General features: G+C 45.7%; 1 protein-coding gene across 1 annotated transcript in view; it reads right to left on the minus strand.

Moving 5' to 3' along the window:
• Positions 1 to 295: 295 nt before the first annotated feature.
• Positions 296 to 14,030, minus strand: part of LOC115322494 — a 150,543-nt gene continuing 136,808 nt past the window's right edge. The window contains exons 12-13 of the mRNA XM_042293718.1: positions 477 to 587; positions 296 to 343 (exon numbers count right to left, since the gene is read on the minus strand). Of these exons, the coding sequence (XP_042149652.1) occupies positions 296 to 343; positions 477 to 587 (159 nt within the window). The remainder of the gene's footprint in view (positions 344 to 476; positions 588 to 14,030) is intronic.

The raw sequence follows: 14,030 nt of genomic DNA on the forward strand, positions 1-14,030 counted from the left end.
TGCCATCCCGGCTGGTTCTCTTATCGCAAACACATGCGAAAGTGACACATAATTATATAAGTAGAGCTCAAGCTTGAAGGATAAATTTAATATTAGAGCTTATCTCTGGGTACTCACCACAAAGTTTGCAACAAAGCTTGTTTTAACGGTTTTATTGTGCTCAGTATTCTTGGTGCCTAGACTTTCAAAAAAGTAACCTTTATTCTCTTCTTTTGATGGGAAACTACAATCGTGTTTTGCGTGCACAGTTTGACCTAAAGTGTTATCTTTTGAGTCGACCAACAGGGCATGGTTGTTATTCCGAAACTGAAACACATTCCTCAGCTATGCAATGCTTCGGAGGCTGAAACAATACGAGTACGAGAACAGTTTATTTCAGACACACGACCGCATGTGATTTTTTATTTATTTATTTTTTTTTGGGGGGGGGGTCTATAGTTTTATTGGCAACGAGAGAAGTGAAGGTGTAAACCCACCTTTTTGCTGCAAGGTGTCCCGTCGTCGGCTGGTACCATCAGATTCCAAGTTAAGCCATTTTCATCACGAGGCGTTTTACAATGGAGAATACATCTCTGCAACATAATTTCCTGCAAGGAATATATTGTACAGCTCTTTTGGTATGTCTTAGTGGAGCTGTCCAACTTTAAATACATCGGATAATTCACGGAGTACATGAGCTTTTGGGAGGAAGCGCCCGGGGGGGGGGGGGGGGGGGGGGGAGGGGGCAGGGAGGGAGGCGGCAGGGGTCTCAGCATGTTACAGCACCCAAGTTGGAAGTCTAAGAACGTGAAAACTAGGCCCACAGAAACGAGGTATAAAGTGCTAGATATTCATTCTTGCTTCCGTGGATATTGAAATCAGAGTGCGCGTTCGTGTTGTGAAATCAGTACTCGAAATGCACTTTAAAGGGCCACTGCCAACTCCAAAATCTCTACTTTCGTATTAGAGTCTTTGAAGACCGTATTCTAGAGTTAAGCTTCGCTACAGGTAGTAATTCGTGCCGTCACTTCGCACCATGGATTGAGCACGAGCCCGCTGAGCCCGGTTCCCAGAAGCACTAAAACTCTCTATTGAATACTTTTAGGAGATTGTACGCTAGAGTTTCGCTTTGCTAGCGGGAGCTTGTGTCGTCATTGCTAAGATTGGGCTAAGCACACACCCGCTGACCTCGCTTTTCGAAACGTTCAGTCTACTATATCTATATCCTTGTTTTTTTTCTTCAAAACTCACAAAATGAGTGATATAACATTAAAATGTCGCATAGGAAACAAAAAAAAAAACAAAAACAAAAAAACATTTAGCATGCAAAACACCTAGTTAACGAACCGCGTCCCCTTCCGCCAAACTGAGGGGGGAGGGGGAGAGAGATTGCGCATCCTCGTTTCTTATCTTGATGATGTAGTTAGCGAAGGCATTTTTCACAAATTCGCAGAGGTTGCGAACTGCATGTCTATAGCAAAAAAAAAATAATGACAAGTGCTTTTACGAAAAATTCAAAGTCAATATAGAAACTTGGAGCCCGACAGTGCTGGTGACGAGACATCGGTCGTCACCCGGCTTTTGTTCATTCTATTTTAAACATGGTGGCGCTCGGCATCTGTCCTAAGGACAATAAGAAGGATGAGGGCGGAGGGAAAGTCAGCGAAGGCTCCGACGGGTTATTTTTTATGTCGGAGAAACCAAGAAAATTTAGTTATCTTTCGCGTCGCTCACCAGTCTACAACGCGTTGTTTTCCGCTTTACCTTTTTAAAAAGAGTTTGTGACCCACAAATGAAAACATTGTCAAAAAGGAAAATCGGACTAAAAAATGACGTGTCCTTTGAACGCCCAGAAGGGTCCCGTGGCAAGCGTACAGAGAAGTAGGACCTGATTGGCCGGTTTGCAGACGCGAGTGCCAGTGATGGCCGTGATCGATGAGAAGGTAGCAGACGATGTTAAACGGCACTTCCTGGCTAAAGTCATCCAAGAAGGCCAGGAATGCGAAATTTCGCCATTTACGTCATGAATTGTGGCGGAAGCTTCGAGTCAGGTGTTTTGAAATATATTTTTCTTTGCGAACGTTTCTGTGCCTAATATATTTAGGGTCTTACCTAAGAACCAAATTCGGTCGTTTGCAACGTCAAAAAAAAAAAGAAAAAAAAAAGTTCATGCAGAGGTTGTCAGCGGCTTGTTAAAGGAGCAGTGCAGCGAGTTTTGAAATTTGCGCCAATGCTTCTTAGAATGAATAACTGAACTTTAAACCTACGAAACACGCGTTAGTTTTTCTTTCCACGCAGTGATATCGTGCCAGAAAAAAAAGTGAAGGCCGTTTACAACTCCCTGTAACGCCGAATTGGAGCGCAGCTCTTGAGGAGGAGGAGGGAAGGGACCCCTCATTCTTTAATATGCTCCGGGGGGTCACCTGACCTCGGGGAGAGGGGGTCACGTGACCTTGGGAGGGTCACGTGACCTTGGGGGGTCATGTGACCTTGAGGTGACCTAGGGAGGGGTCACGTGACCTAGGGAGGGGTCACGTGACCTCGGGGGTCACGTGACCTTGGAGGTTATGTGACATTGGGAGAGGTCACGTGACCTTGGGAGGGGTCACGTGATCTTGGGGGGTCACGTGGGGTACCCTTGGATGGTCACGTGACCTTGAGGTGACCCAGGGAGGGGTCACGTGACCTTGGGGAATCACGTGACCGTGGGTGACCTTGGGAGGGGGTTACGTGACCTTGGGGGGTCACGTGACCTTGGGGTCACCTTGGTTACGCCGACGGCGACGGCGACGGCGACGCCGCTCAAGCCGGAAATGGACGCTAAAAGCTGCGCTCTAAAAATAAAGAGCGAGCAGCCTTCACCCCCTTTAACTCCTAGCCAGAACAAGCCGCCGCGTGGGGTGTACCTCGAAACAACGCATTCTTATTTGAACCCTTCTCGTTTGAACCCATTCGCAAAACGCACTTCTCGTTTTAACCTTTCGCGTTTCGACCCTTTCTTATTTAGACCCGTCTCATTTGAACCCATTCTCATTTGAACCCTTCTCGTCTGAACTCATTCCCAAAACGCCCTTCGCGTTTCGACCCTTTCTCATTTGAACCCGTTGTCATTTGAACACCGTAGTGAGGTATAAAGAAGGAAAAACAGTTGAGGATCACGGTTGAAGATGAAGCGAAGCGGCACCATCTCTTGCATAGCACATGAAACAATTTTTCTTATACCTGCGTGCCGCCCCGAGTCTGTTGACGTAGCTACGTGGTCACATGGTGACGTGGTTTCAAAAGTGCTAGCGCAGCTTCGGTACTTCATTTCCCTTCTGTCGCTGTATGTCGTTAAGATGTCGTCGTGTGGAGCGGATGGATCATTGTTCTAGTCGTGTGTTATTGCTCGTAATGGCCTATTCGGGCGGTCATTTTCCCTGAAAAAAAGTTTTCCCATATCTTCGGCAAGGGCGTTCGCGTGGTCAAAGGCTGGCGGGTGCAAGCTTTTCGGGTTGCGCTTCTCAGGTGTGTACCGGCAATTTAACAGCAGAAGTTTTCCCGAGCCCCAAGAGGTCGGGCAGCTTGTCTGCCAGACTGTATCCGGTATCGTCACATCCGAATCGGGATAGGGAACCAAACGAAACAATGCTCGCTGAGGCGGCAAATAGCGGGTTCGAGTGGCAAACGGAGCCATCGAGACAGGCACCCTTTTGTGCTCTGAGACAAGATAGCAAAAACAACGAAGAGAAAGATAATTTATGTTTCAAAGAAAGTCAACATTTTTGCAAGAATTTATCCAGCCTGAGCAAGGTGTGTTTTCTCTGAGACACGGGCTGCATGATACACACTTTATTTTACAACTCTGTAATAACAAGTTGTTACACCGCTGAAAAAAAAAGTATGCATAGTGATGTAATTTGAAACTTGAACACGCATTACAATTTCAAGGACGGTGGGTGCAATGAGAAGACTGAGGATTCCAAAAAAAGGTACTAGAGAGTTTTAGTAGATCGTTCCGATACCCCCGATAGCCCCGATAACGATACTTCGAATGCGCAAGGGAGGCGGTTGCGGAGTATCGGGTATCTTTATCGGAGTCACGGGAACGATCTACTAAAACTCTCTACTAACAGTAAACAGAATATGAAAAGCGACGCTGGCAAGCCACCGTGGCAACAGTTAATCGAAAATCCAAACGAAGTTTATTGAAATTTGACGTGCGTGCGGGCAGCACCACACTGATTTATACATCTGCCCTTTCATTGATTTTATATTTTCATATTTTGTCAGCTGTACGGACTGTGGTAATGCCAATATTTTGAAAAGTTTTGTGAAGCCGCTTCTGTTTACACACATCTCAAAGAGCCGTAATTTATGTTGTTGGCGTATGCAGCGTGCTCATGGTGCCACAAAATGATCGAAAAAGAAGTTAACAGAGCTCACTCGCGACCCAGTCAAATAAAAACGCCAGTTCATTGTGCTTTGCATTCGGATGGAGAGGGTCACGTGATGCGCCGCTGGCGCGTTGTTGGTTGCCGGTGCCACAGGCAAGGGCTCGAAGGCAATTAACTACCCGAATTAGCCGTAAATACCGCAGAAAGATTGCGAGATCATGATGTTTGATTAATTTGGGTTCGAAATGAGATAGGTTAAAATGAGAAAAGTCTTTGTGACAGTGGTCGAAACCAGAAAGTATGTTTTGAGAAAATTTGAAATGAGAAAGGTTAAAATGAGAAAAGTTGTGTTGAGAAGAGTCAAAACCCGAAAGTTTGTTTTGAGAACGGTATAAATGACAAAGGGAGAAACGCGAAGGTTGCTTTGCGCTGGGTTGAAATGAGAAGTTAAAAACGAGAAGGTAGAAATGCGAACGGGTTCAATTGAGACCCGGCAGTGCACACACGAGCCGAGTTCCAGATATTGTTATGGTAGGCATTTGGACTGGGAAAGCCCCGGCAGCGCGGTGGTGATGAACACGACATGCACGATGAGGACGACCTGCTCTTTTGAACCGCCGCGCGAGTCTTGGAGGTTCGGTGGCGGTTCAGGCCTCCGAACCTGACAAGGAAGCAACGGCGCGTCGTCCTCCCTTTTACTGACTCGCTCCCATGCAGACACAAGATGATGGGAGGAACGAGACGTTCTTCTCCTTCTCCGGGCAGGCGGGAAAAAGTTTCTGTCCTCCCACCTCATCTTCTTTCGGTTTCGTTTTTTCGAGCACGTCGCGCACGTTGTTTAATAGATGCTGTTGAGTTGATAGAGATTCAGCGGCAGCGAAGGCCGCCTGTAATTCAGTCTTCCTGTCCAAACGTGCAGAACATTTCGGTTGCATTGACGTTTTTACCACTAATTTTATAAAGCGAGCAAACGAAGCCGTTAAAAACAGCGAAGTTCGGGAGCAGCGACAGAAGCGATACGGAAAATAGACTAAGATGGCCGCCTTCGGAATGCGGAACGACGTTTGGACGTTCACGACGTATGAAAACCGCGGAGACTGTGTCCAAGACAGGCGGGTTTCACTGCCAGGTGCCTGGGTGCCTCCTGTGCTGAGTTCGGTTCTGTTTTCCGATGCCGAGTTCCAACCGGCAAATCAACGTGGTTCTGTATTTCTGCGTGTCGCCAACATAGCAGCAACATCGCGATGGTAGTGTTCTGCGTTGTGAACGGAAGTCAGGAATTATCGCCGATGTGGCCATGTGTTCGCGTATCGGTGGTGCAACAATATGAGATTACGTAAACTGTCGGGCATTGAAGCATCCCGTCAGACCGTGATTGGAGGGCCCTCCAATCACGATCCGACGTTCCTTACAAAAAGAAAAAAATGTAAGCAAGTCTTGAGACATTTTAACGATTCTTTAACATACCACTCCACTTCCTATCTTATCACCATTTTTTTACACGGTTTCTACAGATTTCCTGTCAACAGGAGTCTACAGAGCACAGTCGACAGAAATCCTACCAACTGTCAGTCGCCAATGGTCGTTAAACTTTGCGTCGCCATATTCCTAGATTTTCTACAGACCTGACTTGATAGACCATACACACAGAAAACATGACACAATCGTCGATATGAAAAAAAAAAAACATTTGGCACCTATATGAAAATAAACGTGTCCATACCGGTAACAGTTTAACCATACCGGTCACGAGTTTGCCAAAGGGGTCGCTCGTGTGGCTCAAAGGGGTCCCCCGTATGAGCCATAATGTTCACCTATTTGGACAAACAAGTCACTTCTTTGGCAAACGGGTCGCTCGTCTGGGCAAATGGGCGACTCGTTTGGGCAAAGTTGTTGCACGTTTGCTCAAACCGGTGATCTTGATGCACAGACGGGTGACTGGTGACCGGCAAACTGTACCGGTTTAATCAAACGGCTCTCCGGAGCCCGTTTGATATTGAAGGTACAGATCGGGCGGCGTGGGCACGCCTGTTTCAGCCGTGGCAGCCAATGTTTCCGGAAGGCTGGGAGCGCCCGTTCATCGATTTCAGATCGTCCGCGTAATGCAAGTAATTATATTTATATTTTAATTGCGCTGATGTTCGCTTATACTGCAACTAAAACTAACACTTTTTTTTACGTAAACGCGCGACATTGGTGAGCCGATATTTTTGACAGAACTTTAAAGCTTTGTCCATCTTTGTTACCTCAATTTACTTATTCAGCTCGAATCTCTCTCGCAGAAGACGTGACCGCGTGAAAGAACGTACTTCTAGACTCCGTTTCACTTCAATTCAAGACGCAGCGAAGGTAACGTTCGAACACCCAGCTGCAAGAACATCGACCACTGCGAGACCACGCCCGCCGTTGCAGCAGTCTAACTACGAGCTCGCGCTGAGTACTTTCTTCGCTCGGGAGCAAGCCGGGCTTCTGGCCGCCCCGCCGCCATTTCCAGCGTTCGAGCGTGCTAAAATGCGCGCGCGCGCGCCTGCTTTCCGAGGCTACATAAACACCATCCATAATAAACCTGAGACGAAGGAAAAATAAAAAAAAAACGGACAGTACAACGAAGTCCTTAACACAGCTTGAAAATTTATTTAACAACCATCGTCTTATATACACGTCACCGACCTCCAAAACAGTTTAAAAGACCTCCTCGCCCACTTTACACAGTACCCTCACCCTCAACATAAACCGAACAACGCACACAAAGCAAACACGCCCAAAACACAAAGGGACGCTAACTCGATAAGGGAAAGCAAGAACTTCCGCACTTGACAAGGTCAGAGCGAACCAAACATCACTTATAAACTCTTTTGTTCCCCCATCACAAAACAAACAAAGTTGCCAGAAAAAAAAAGGAAGAAAAGAACCCAAACCACGAAACAAGTGACCCAGCACTTAACAAAAAAAAAAAAAAAAGAAAAGAAAAAATTATAAATTTGGAAACTTTTTTGTTCCCTTATCAAGAGCTAATGAAGGTTGACTAATATAGTTTCCGAAGCTTAAAATACGTAAAGTTCCCTTTAACACTTTCGTATGGCTATTTTTTTCTCTATGTACGACTTCTGTACCCTCCCACTCTGGTACACAGTTGTTACACTCGCCTACATGTTTAGCAATTTCAGAGTTCGGTGCATTATTTTGAACTGCCCTTTTGTGCTCGGTCACTTGTTTCGTGGTTCGGGTTCTTCTCTTCCTTTTTTTTTTTTTTTTTCTGGCAACTTTGTTTGTTTTGTGATAGGGGAACAAAAGAGTTTACAAGTGATGTTTGGTTCGGTCTGACCTTGTCAAGTGCGGAAGTTCCTGCTTTCCCTTTTCGAGTTAGCGTCCCTTTGTGTTTTGGGCGTGTTTGCTTTGTGTGCGTTGTTCGGTTTATGTTGAGGGTGAGGGTACTGTGTAAAGTGGGCGAGGAGGTCTTTTGAACTGTTTTGGAGGTCGGTGACGTGTATATAAGACAATGGTTGTTAAATACATTTTCAAGCCGTGTTAGAGACTTCGTTGTACTGTCCGTTTTTTTATTTTTCCTTCGTCTCAGGTTTATTATGGATACCATTCACCAGCTCGCCTGTTTTTTTTTACCTTTCTTCGCTACATAAACACGTCTCACTGGAATGCCCGGGGGAGAGGGTTCGGTGCTGTCCCGGTGTCCTGCACGTCCACCGCGCCCTTTCCCTCCTCTCTTGTCACCTCTCTCACGTGACCCGCAGCAGCGCGCCAGCTAAACGCTGATAAGCATCGAGATCCGGACTGGCGCGCCTGGCCGCCGCTTTTTTCTTTGCTTGTTCTCAGTTGCAGTTCGAAATTCGCTCGTCTTACCTGCTTTGATCTGTCGCCTAACCGCTCTTATTAGGATGTCTCGACAACGTATTGGATGTGCGCCAAAGCTATCAGTGTTCGGAAAGTCCTACGCGCATATCGGCAACAAGCGATTCTTTAAAGAAGTCAGGAATTCTTGCGATTTGGTTGGGTTCGGCAAATGACAGCTTGTGCGCCGCATCGTGTTGAAACTTCCAAAGAGCCATTCCTTCTCGTTGGTGTATGTGTGATTGTCCTGCTTTGACCGTGTCGACAAATATGACGGATTACATCTTTCAAGTCTGCTATTATTATGGTAAGTGCACTGCAACCTACTTCTTGGCAACGATTGACCGTTCTTCTACGCGTACTCTTCCAGATTATCTATATAATTGTGCAGCGTCTCTTCTTGCGGCAGCCGGGAGAATAATTTCCCCGAAAATCTACCTTTATAGTCTAGAATTACGTCGATTCGTGTTTGCTTTGCAATCTTCTCAGTCGTATAAAAGCTTAGACTGCCTCTCATATTTCACAAATCGCTTGCACATTTGTACTTGCCTACAGAAGAGGTAATAAACTTCGAGGAGAATGGAAAACAATCTTGTGTGTCTCTTTTACTGTCCATTTGCAAGCACCTACGGGTGTACAATTGTTCTACGTGTTTCCTCCATGTTATAAATAGGTTTATGAGTTTCGGGACATCTTAAATAGGTTTAAGATAACCAACCTCCCGGATGATACCCATTTAGGGCTAGCGCATAATTTGCCAATTCAAAAGGCACGTTCAAACGTATGGTCCCGTGCCAGGTCGAACGGGCACCCGTATCAAACGGGCACCCGCATCCAACGGGCACCTGTATCAAAGGGGCATCGGTATCAAACGCGGTACCGTTTCGAACGGGTACCGTTTCAAACGGGTACCCGTATCCCATGATCACGTTTGATCCAAACGGATCGACAAGCTTAGTACCCGTTTGATTCAAACGGATCGACCAGTTTGCCAGCCCTTGGAATTTCCAATATATATATATATATATATATATATTTTTTTTTTTCAGTAGGGTAAGAAACGCCCTTACCACAGGCTTGAAGTGAACTACATAGTCACAGGAATTTACCGTCACAAGATCCGGCCCTGAGAAACATAAAAAAAAATGTTTATCACTTGTCTACAGCAAATCGTTAGAAACTCTCTAATTCGCGCTGGAAATGGGATAGGAGTGTTGCTAGAATGTCTGTATGTTTGGTGTACAGAGTCGACACATTATCTGTACACTGAAGTATACACAAAACCTGTCGGAAGCAGCGGCCAATGATCTGTAGACAATGGTTAAAAAAGTGGATACAGTCTCCCTAGGAAATCTATGCTTTCTAGCCATAATTATGTCTAGAAATTCTTTAGAAATTGGTTACATTTTTTGTAAGGGGGGAGTATTATCAAAGGATAATAACTTTGAAGGGATCATGCAGCTTATTACGTTTTGTTTACCTTAGCACAACACGTCACTGTAATTCCGCTGTGCTGCTCGAAGCAAAGTGTAGACTATTTCTTAGTCTGGTCTACCCTGTTATTCAATAAACTTTGATTAATTCATTCATCGTTCTGCAGCCATGTATGGGAGGGCTGGGGGAGCCATTTCATGATGTGCACAGTTATGTTGTTGCGAAGTTTGATTTTCTTGGGTTTTTCAATACCCCATAATCACACTTACTACTATATTTTCTACTTGTTAAGCATTTGACAAATGAAAACAGCCGAAGTGCATTTATAACAAGTCGATTTATTAGCCTGCATGGCTGTCCTCGCAGAAACATGCTGTGAATGACATCACAATAAACACATTTCACGATACAAGCATATGCAAAAATCAACAAACCAAAGCGTCTGCCAAGGAAAACTTAATCTTGAATGGGGCTAAAAAGCAAGAAACTAAACAAAGAACAGTGCTGGTAATTGAGAAACAAAAAATCGCAGAAGTGCACTTTGCATAGCAGTATTACCCTGTGTTGATAACATAACTCTAAAACAATGCCAACAACAATGTGGAAAATCATGGTGTGAAAGACATGTACATAGGGCTTTGGCAGCTCAGTAAATGCGACACGGGAGTGCAGAAGTGCAGCTCGGCCCGCCGCTAGCTAAAATGATCTATCCGGAAGTTAGTCAGGGTTTGCCGCAGCACATGACTTGCTCGATGCTCCATCTACTATCTGTGCATGTTGCTGTCGACGATAAATCATAAGCCTCGTTCTCACGTACTTCTCAAGCAGCATCTTTTCTGCTCGAGCATGGTGCATGTCACAGCAGCCTAGCCGTACTCTCACGGACTTGCGCAGTGCATTCAAAATGCTGGTGAATAGAGTTCTGAGCGTCAGAATTTCATTCATTTGTGCAAAAGCCCTGAAGTTTTCCTCGCACTCTATCAAGAGACTCATCACAGTTTGGCTGGGCTGAACGAGGTTACCAGCATTCTTGACATACTCCTTGAGGTGGATTAGGCTGCTGTACTGGTTTGTACTATCTCCAACTAGGGCTCCCTCGCAGTCCTTGCAGATGCCAATAGACTTGATGAGAGACTTGAGAAGAAAACCTCCCACATAGGCAAGAATGTCGCATTTAACTCCAGTCAGACCACACACAAACAAGGTTTTCAATTCTTCAGATTCCTGGTCGACCTCTTCTCGTTTCTTGAGACTGGGTTTGAGGAGGTCAGCCAGGTGCATGCTGTCATCAACGCTGTAGCTAGAAGATGTGGGCGTATGCAAGAACTGGCCAACACAAATCAACTTTAAAGCACACTTTACAGCGTATGCACTTGGGACAGGTTTCTTGAGCCTTAGGACGGAGAAGATGTTTTCAAGACAATCTTGACTCAACCTACCGGTGAGGAGGTACTTGTATTTGTGCTTGTTCAAGAGTTCATTTGAGAGGTTCAGAACAACAATGGTTGACACCAAAAGACCTGCCTGTGGTGGTTTCCAGTGTGCAGTTGCTCCCATGCTCATTTGACAGAAGGTGGTACATGCAAGTTCCAGGGTTTCAACTGCTTCTTTGTGCTTTGCAGGGTCGAAATGGCTCAAAGCAACCACAGCGTGTCGTGACGAAATCAGGGTATACCACCTGCTCACAAGGTCGAAAAACCATGCTGTCGCCTTAGCTTCAGGTGGCAAGGCTCCTTGCTGGATTAAATATCGAATTGCAGGAGGAGCTTCACGAAACATCTGCACAGCAATATTTACCTTCATCTTTGTGAAGTGTCCACTGCTAACATGAATGTCAGAAAGCCTGTTTGCAATCTTCAGGTCATTACTCTTGTCATAAGACAACCAGCTTCAACGTGATCTATGTCTACAGTTCTTCCTGGAAGATTTTGTTCCCTGACCGTCTCTTCTCCTAGAGTAAAGGTGTCAACACAAGGAAGCTGAGCACGAATATTTTTTAAGACGTGGGGCTGGATCAGCCATGAAAAACAGCTTCCTGCCTTCAAGCTGCGGGTGTGCAACAGAGCAGACAGTCTCGGAGTGTCTGTGGCTCGATAATCCAAGCAGACGCCACACTGCACGATTGGCGGCCCCCATGTCACTTGTGACAACGAGCACTCGCAGGGAAATACTGGAACAGAGCTCAATCAAATGGAAGACAAGATCCTTCAAAATGTTACCATTGATTGACCGCCCAGTAAAGTGGCAGGCAATGACTTGCTTCCACCTCGTGTTTAGCCCACCAACTATAAAGACGAGTGCATGGTTGGCAACATTAATGCTAGATTCTGGAAGTGTGGTATTCCCAAAAAGGCAGTCAAGTGAGCGGTCATGGTCGAAGCCCTGACTGATCTCCATTTCTTCCATGAAGAGCACACAGTCTTTTTCAACATCTTCCATTGTCTCCACCTTGCGCTTTAGTACTTCTAGTACCTCTTCAAGGACACCAGGCAGGAAAGGAATATTCTGGAGTCTACGAATCAACGTCCTGTTGGAAGGTAGTGGATACGACAAACACCTCAGCAGTTCGTATCCAGTCGTACCACAGGCATGCTTGATCTTCAGAGCCTCCCGGATAGTCTTTTCAGACCACTTCTGGCCTTTCGTGGTCTTTCTGGTGAGAGCGTTTTTTTAGTCGTTAAGAATAGCTGATGTTCTCAATGCACTTATCTCTTGCAGGGCGGACGCCATCTTCTTCCGAATACTGCGGAGTTTTGACTTTGCTTGTTCGTGAAGGCTTTGCAGGTTTTTGTATTTTCAGTTCAAATCACTGTATTTTTTCCGTAGCTCGGCGTTCTCTCGGCGCACTAATGTCAAGGTCGAGGTTGTGCTCCCTCCATGGGCAAAAGAGGGTGATGAGAGTATTTGTCCATTAGGAAGGCTACCCTGTGCTTCGATTATATGCTGCCTGGCTGGCCCGCTTGCAACATTGTCGAGAGCCATATGTTGCACTGGAGTGGCTGCTAATGCATAGGTATGCATGGACAGAGCCCGGTTGATCGGTTCATTGGAAATCTCAGAAGCAATGTTTTGCATTGGGGCAGTTGCTGACACTGAAGCACACAGAGACGGAGCAGCGCTGTCCGGGTCATTTGCAGTGCTGTTCAGAACATGTGGCACTGGAGCCGATCCTGATGCATGGGCACGCATGGACAGAACAGCATCTGGCACTGGAGCAGCTGTCGAATTACGGGCACAGATGGATGAAGCAGCACTGTCTGGTTCACTGGCAACGTTGTCGAAAGCCACATCAGGCACTGGAGTGACTTCCGATGCATGGGCACACACGGGCGAAGCAGCGTTGTCCGGGCCATTCGCAGTGCTGTTCAAAACAATACATGGCACTGGAGCGGCTGCTGACGAATGGGCATTCATGGAGAGAGCGGCGTCTGGCACTGGAGCAGCTGCTGATTTACGAGCACAGATGATTGAAGCAGCACCGCCTGGCTCACTTGCAACATTGGCGAGAGCCACATCAGGCACTGGAGTGGCCAACGATGCATGGGCACGCACAGACGGCGCAGTGTTGTCTGGGTCACTTGCAACAGCCGTCGAGCGCTGGGCATGAGAGTGGTGCAGCTGTCGATGCACAAGCACGCTTTTTTGGCGGCTTTCGGTGTTTTGGGATGGCTGGAAAAATCAGTTCAAACCCCAAATAAACATAGGTACTTGTAACTATTAATTTACATATTTATTCAACAACTTGAAATTCACAAACTCCTTGTTTCAGTTTGTATTACTTAGATACAGTACAAAAAAGTATTGAATCTGCTCCTAATTTTTTTGATAACGACACACCACCCTTTCTACCACCTTTACTCTTCTGCCCCAGAGGAAAAACAAGAAAATAAGGCTAATTATTGAAACACTAAGCTAGTTTTTTTATCTTCGGTTACTAGTACACTCTGCTTATTTGTTTAACACTTTGGATGCCGTAAAAACCTAGCTATGCTATGAACAGAAAGTTAGGACGCAAACGAGCTGGTGAAAGTTAAACATGTTGAAATGGCCCTACGACTTAGGACAACCGACGATTAACAAGAGGTGACGAGACCTCTTGTCGTCCTCTTGTTCGTCGTCTGTTGTCCAAAATCTCAGAGTTATTCCAACATATTGAGCTGGGCTCTATTTTTTGTTCAGCAGTCTAACAATGTGGTGAGTAAGAGTGCGTACATACATTACACGTATGTACAAACATACATCAATTTCCCTACTAGCATTGAAGTGCCGACCTAACATTAAACGACCAGTCTTTATTTCATCAAATAAAGATTGAATCGAAAAATAAATAAAATTACCACACTTACCACGATAAGGAAAAAGTGTAGGAACCGCATCAGGCCTCAATTTCTTCAA

This window comes from Ixodes scapularis, unplaced genomic scaffold (assembly GCF_016920785.2).
Source record: "Ixodes scapularis isolate PalLabHiFi unplaced genomic scaffold, ASM1692078v2 PGA_scaffold4__175_contigs__length_147842914, whole genome shotgun sequence".
NCBI classification, from domain to species: domain Eukaryota; kingdom Metazoa; phylum Arthropoda; class Arachnida; order Ixodida; family Ixodidae; genus Ixodes; species Ixodes scapularis.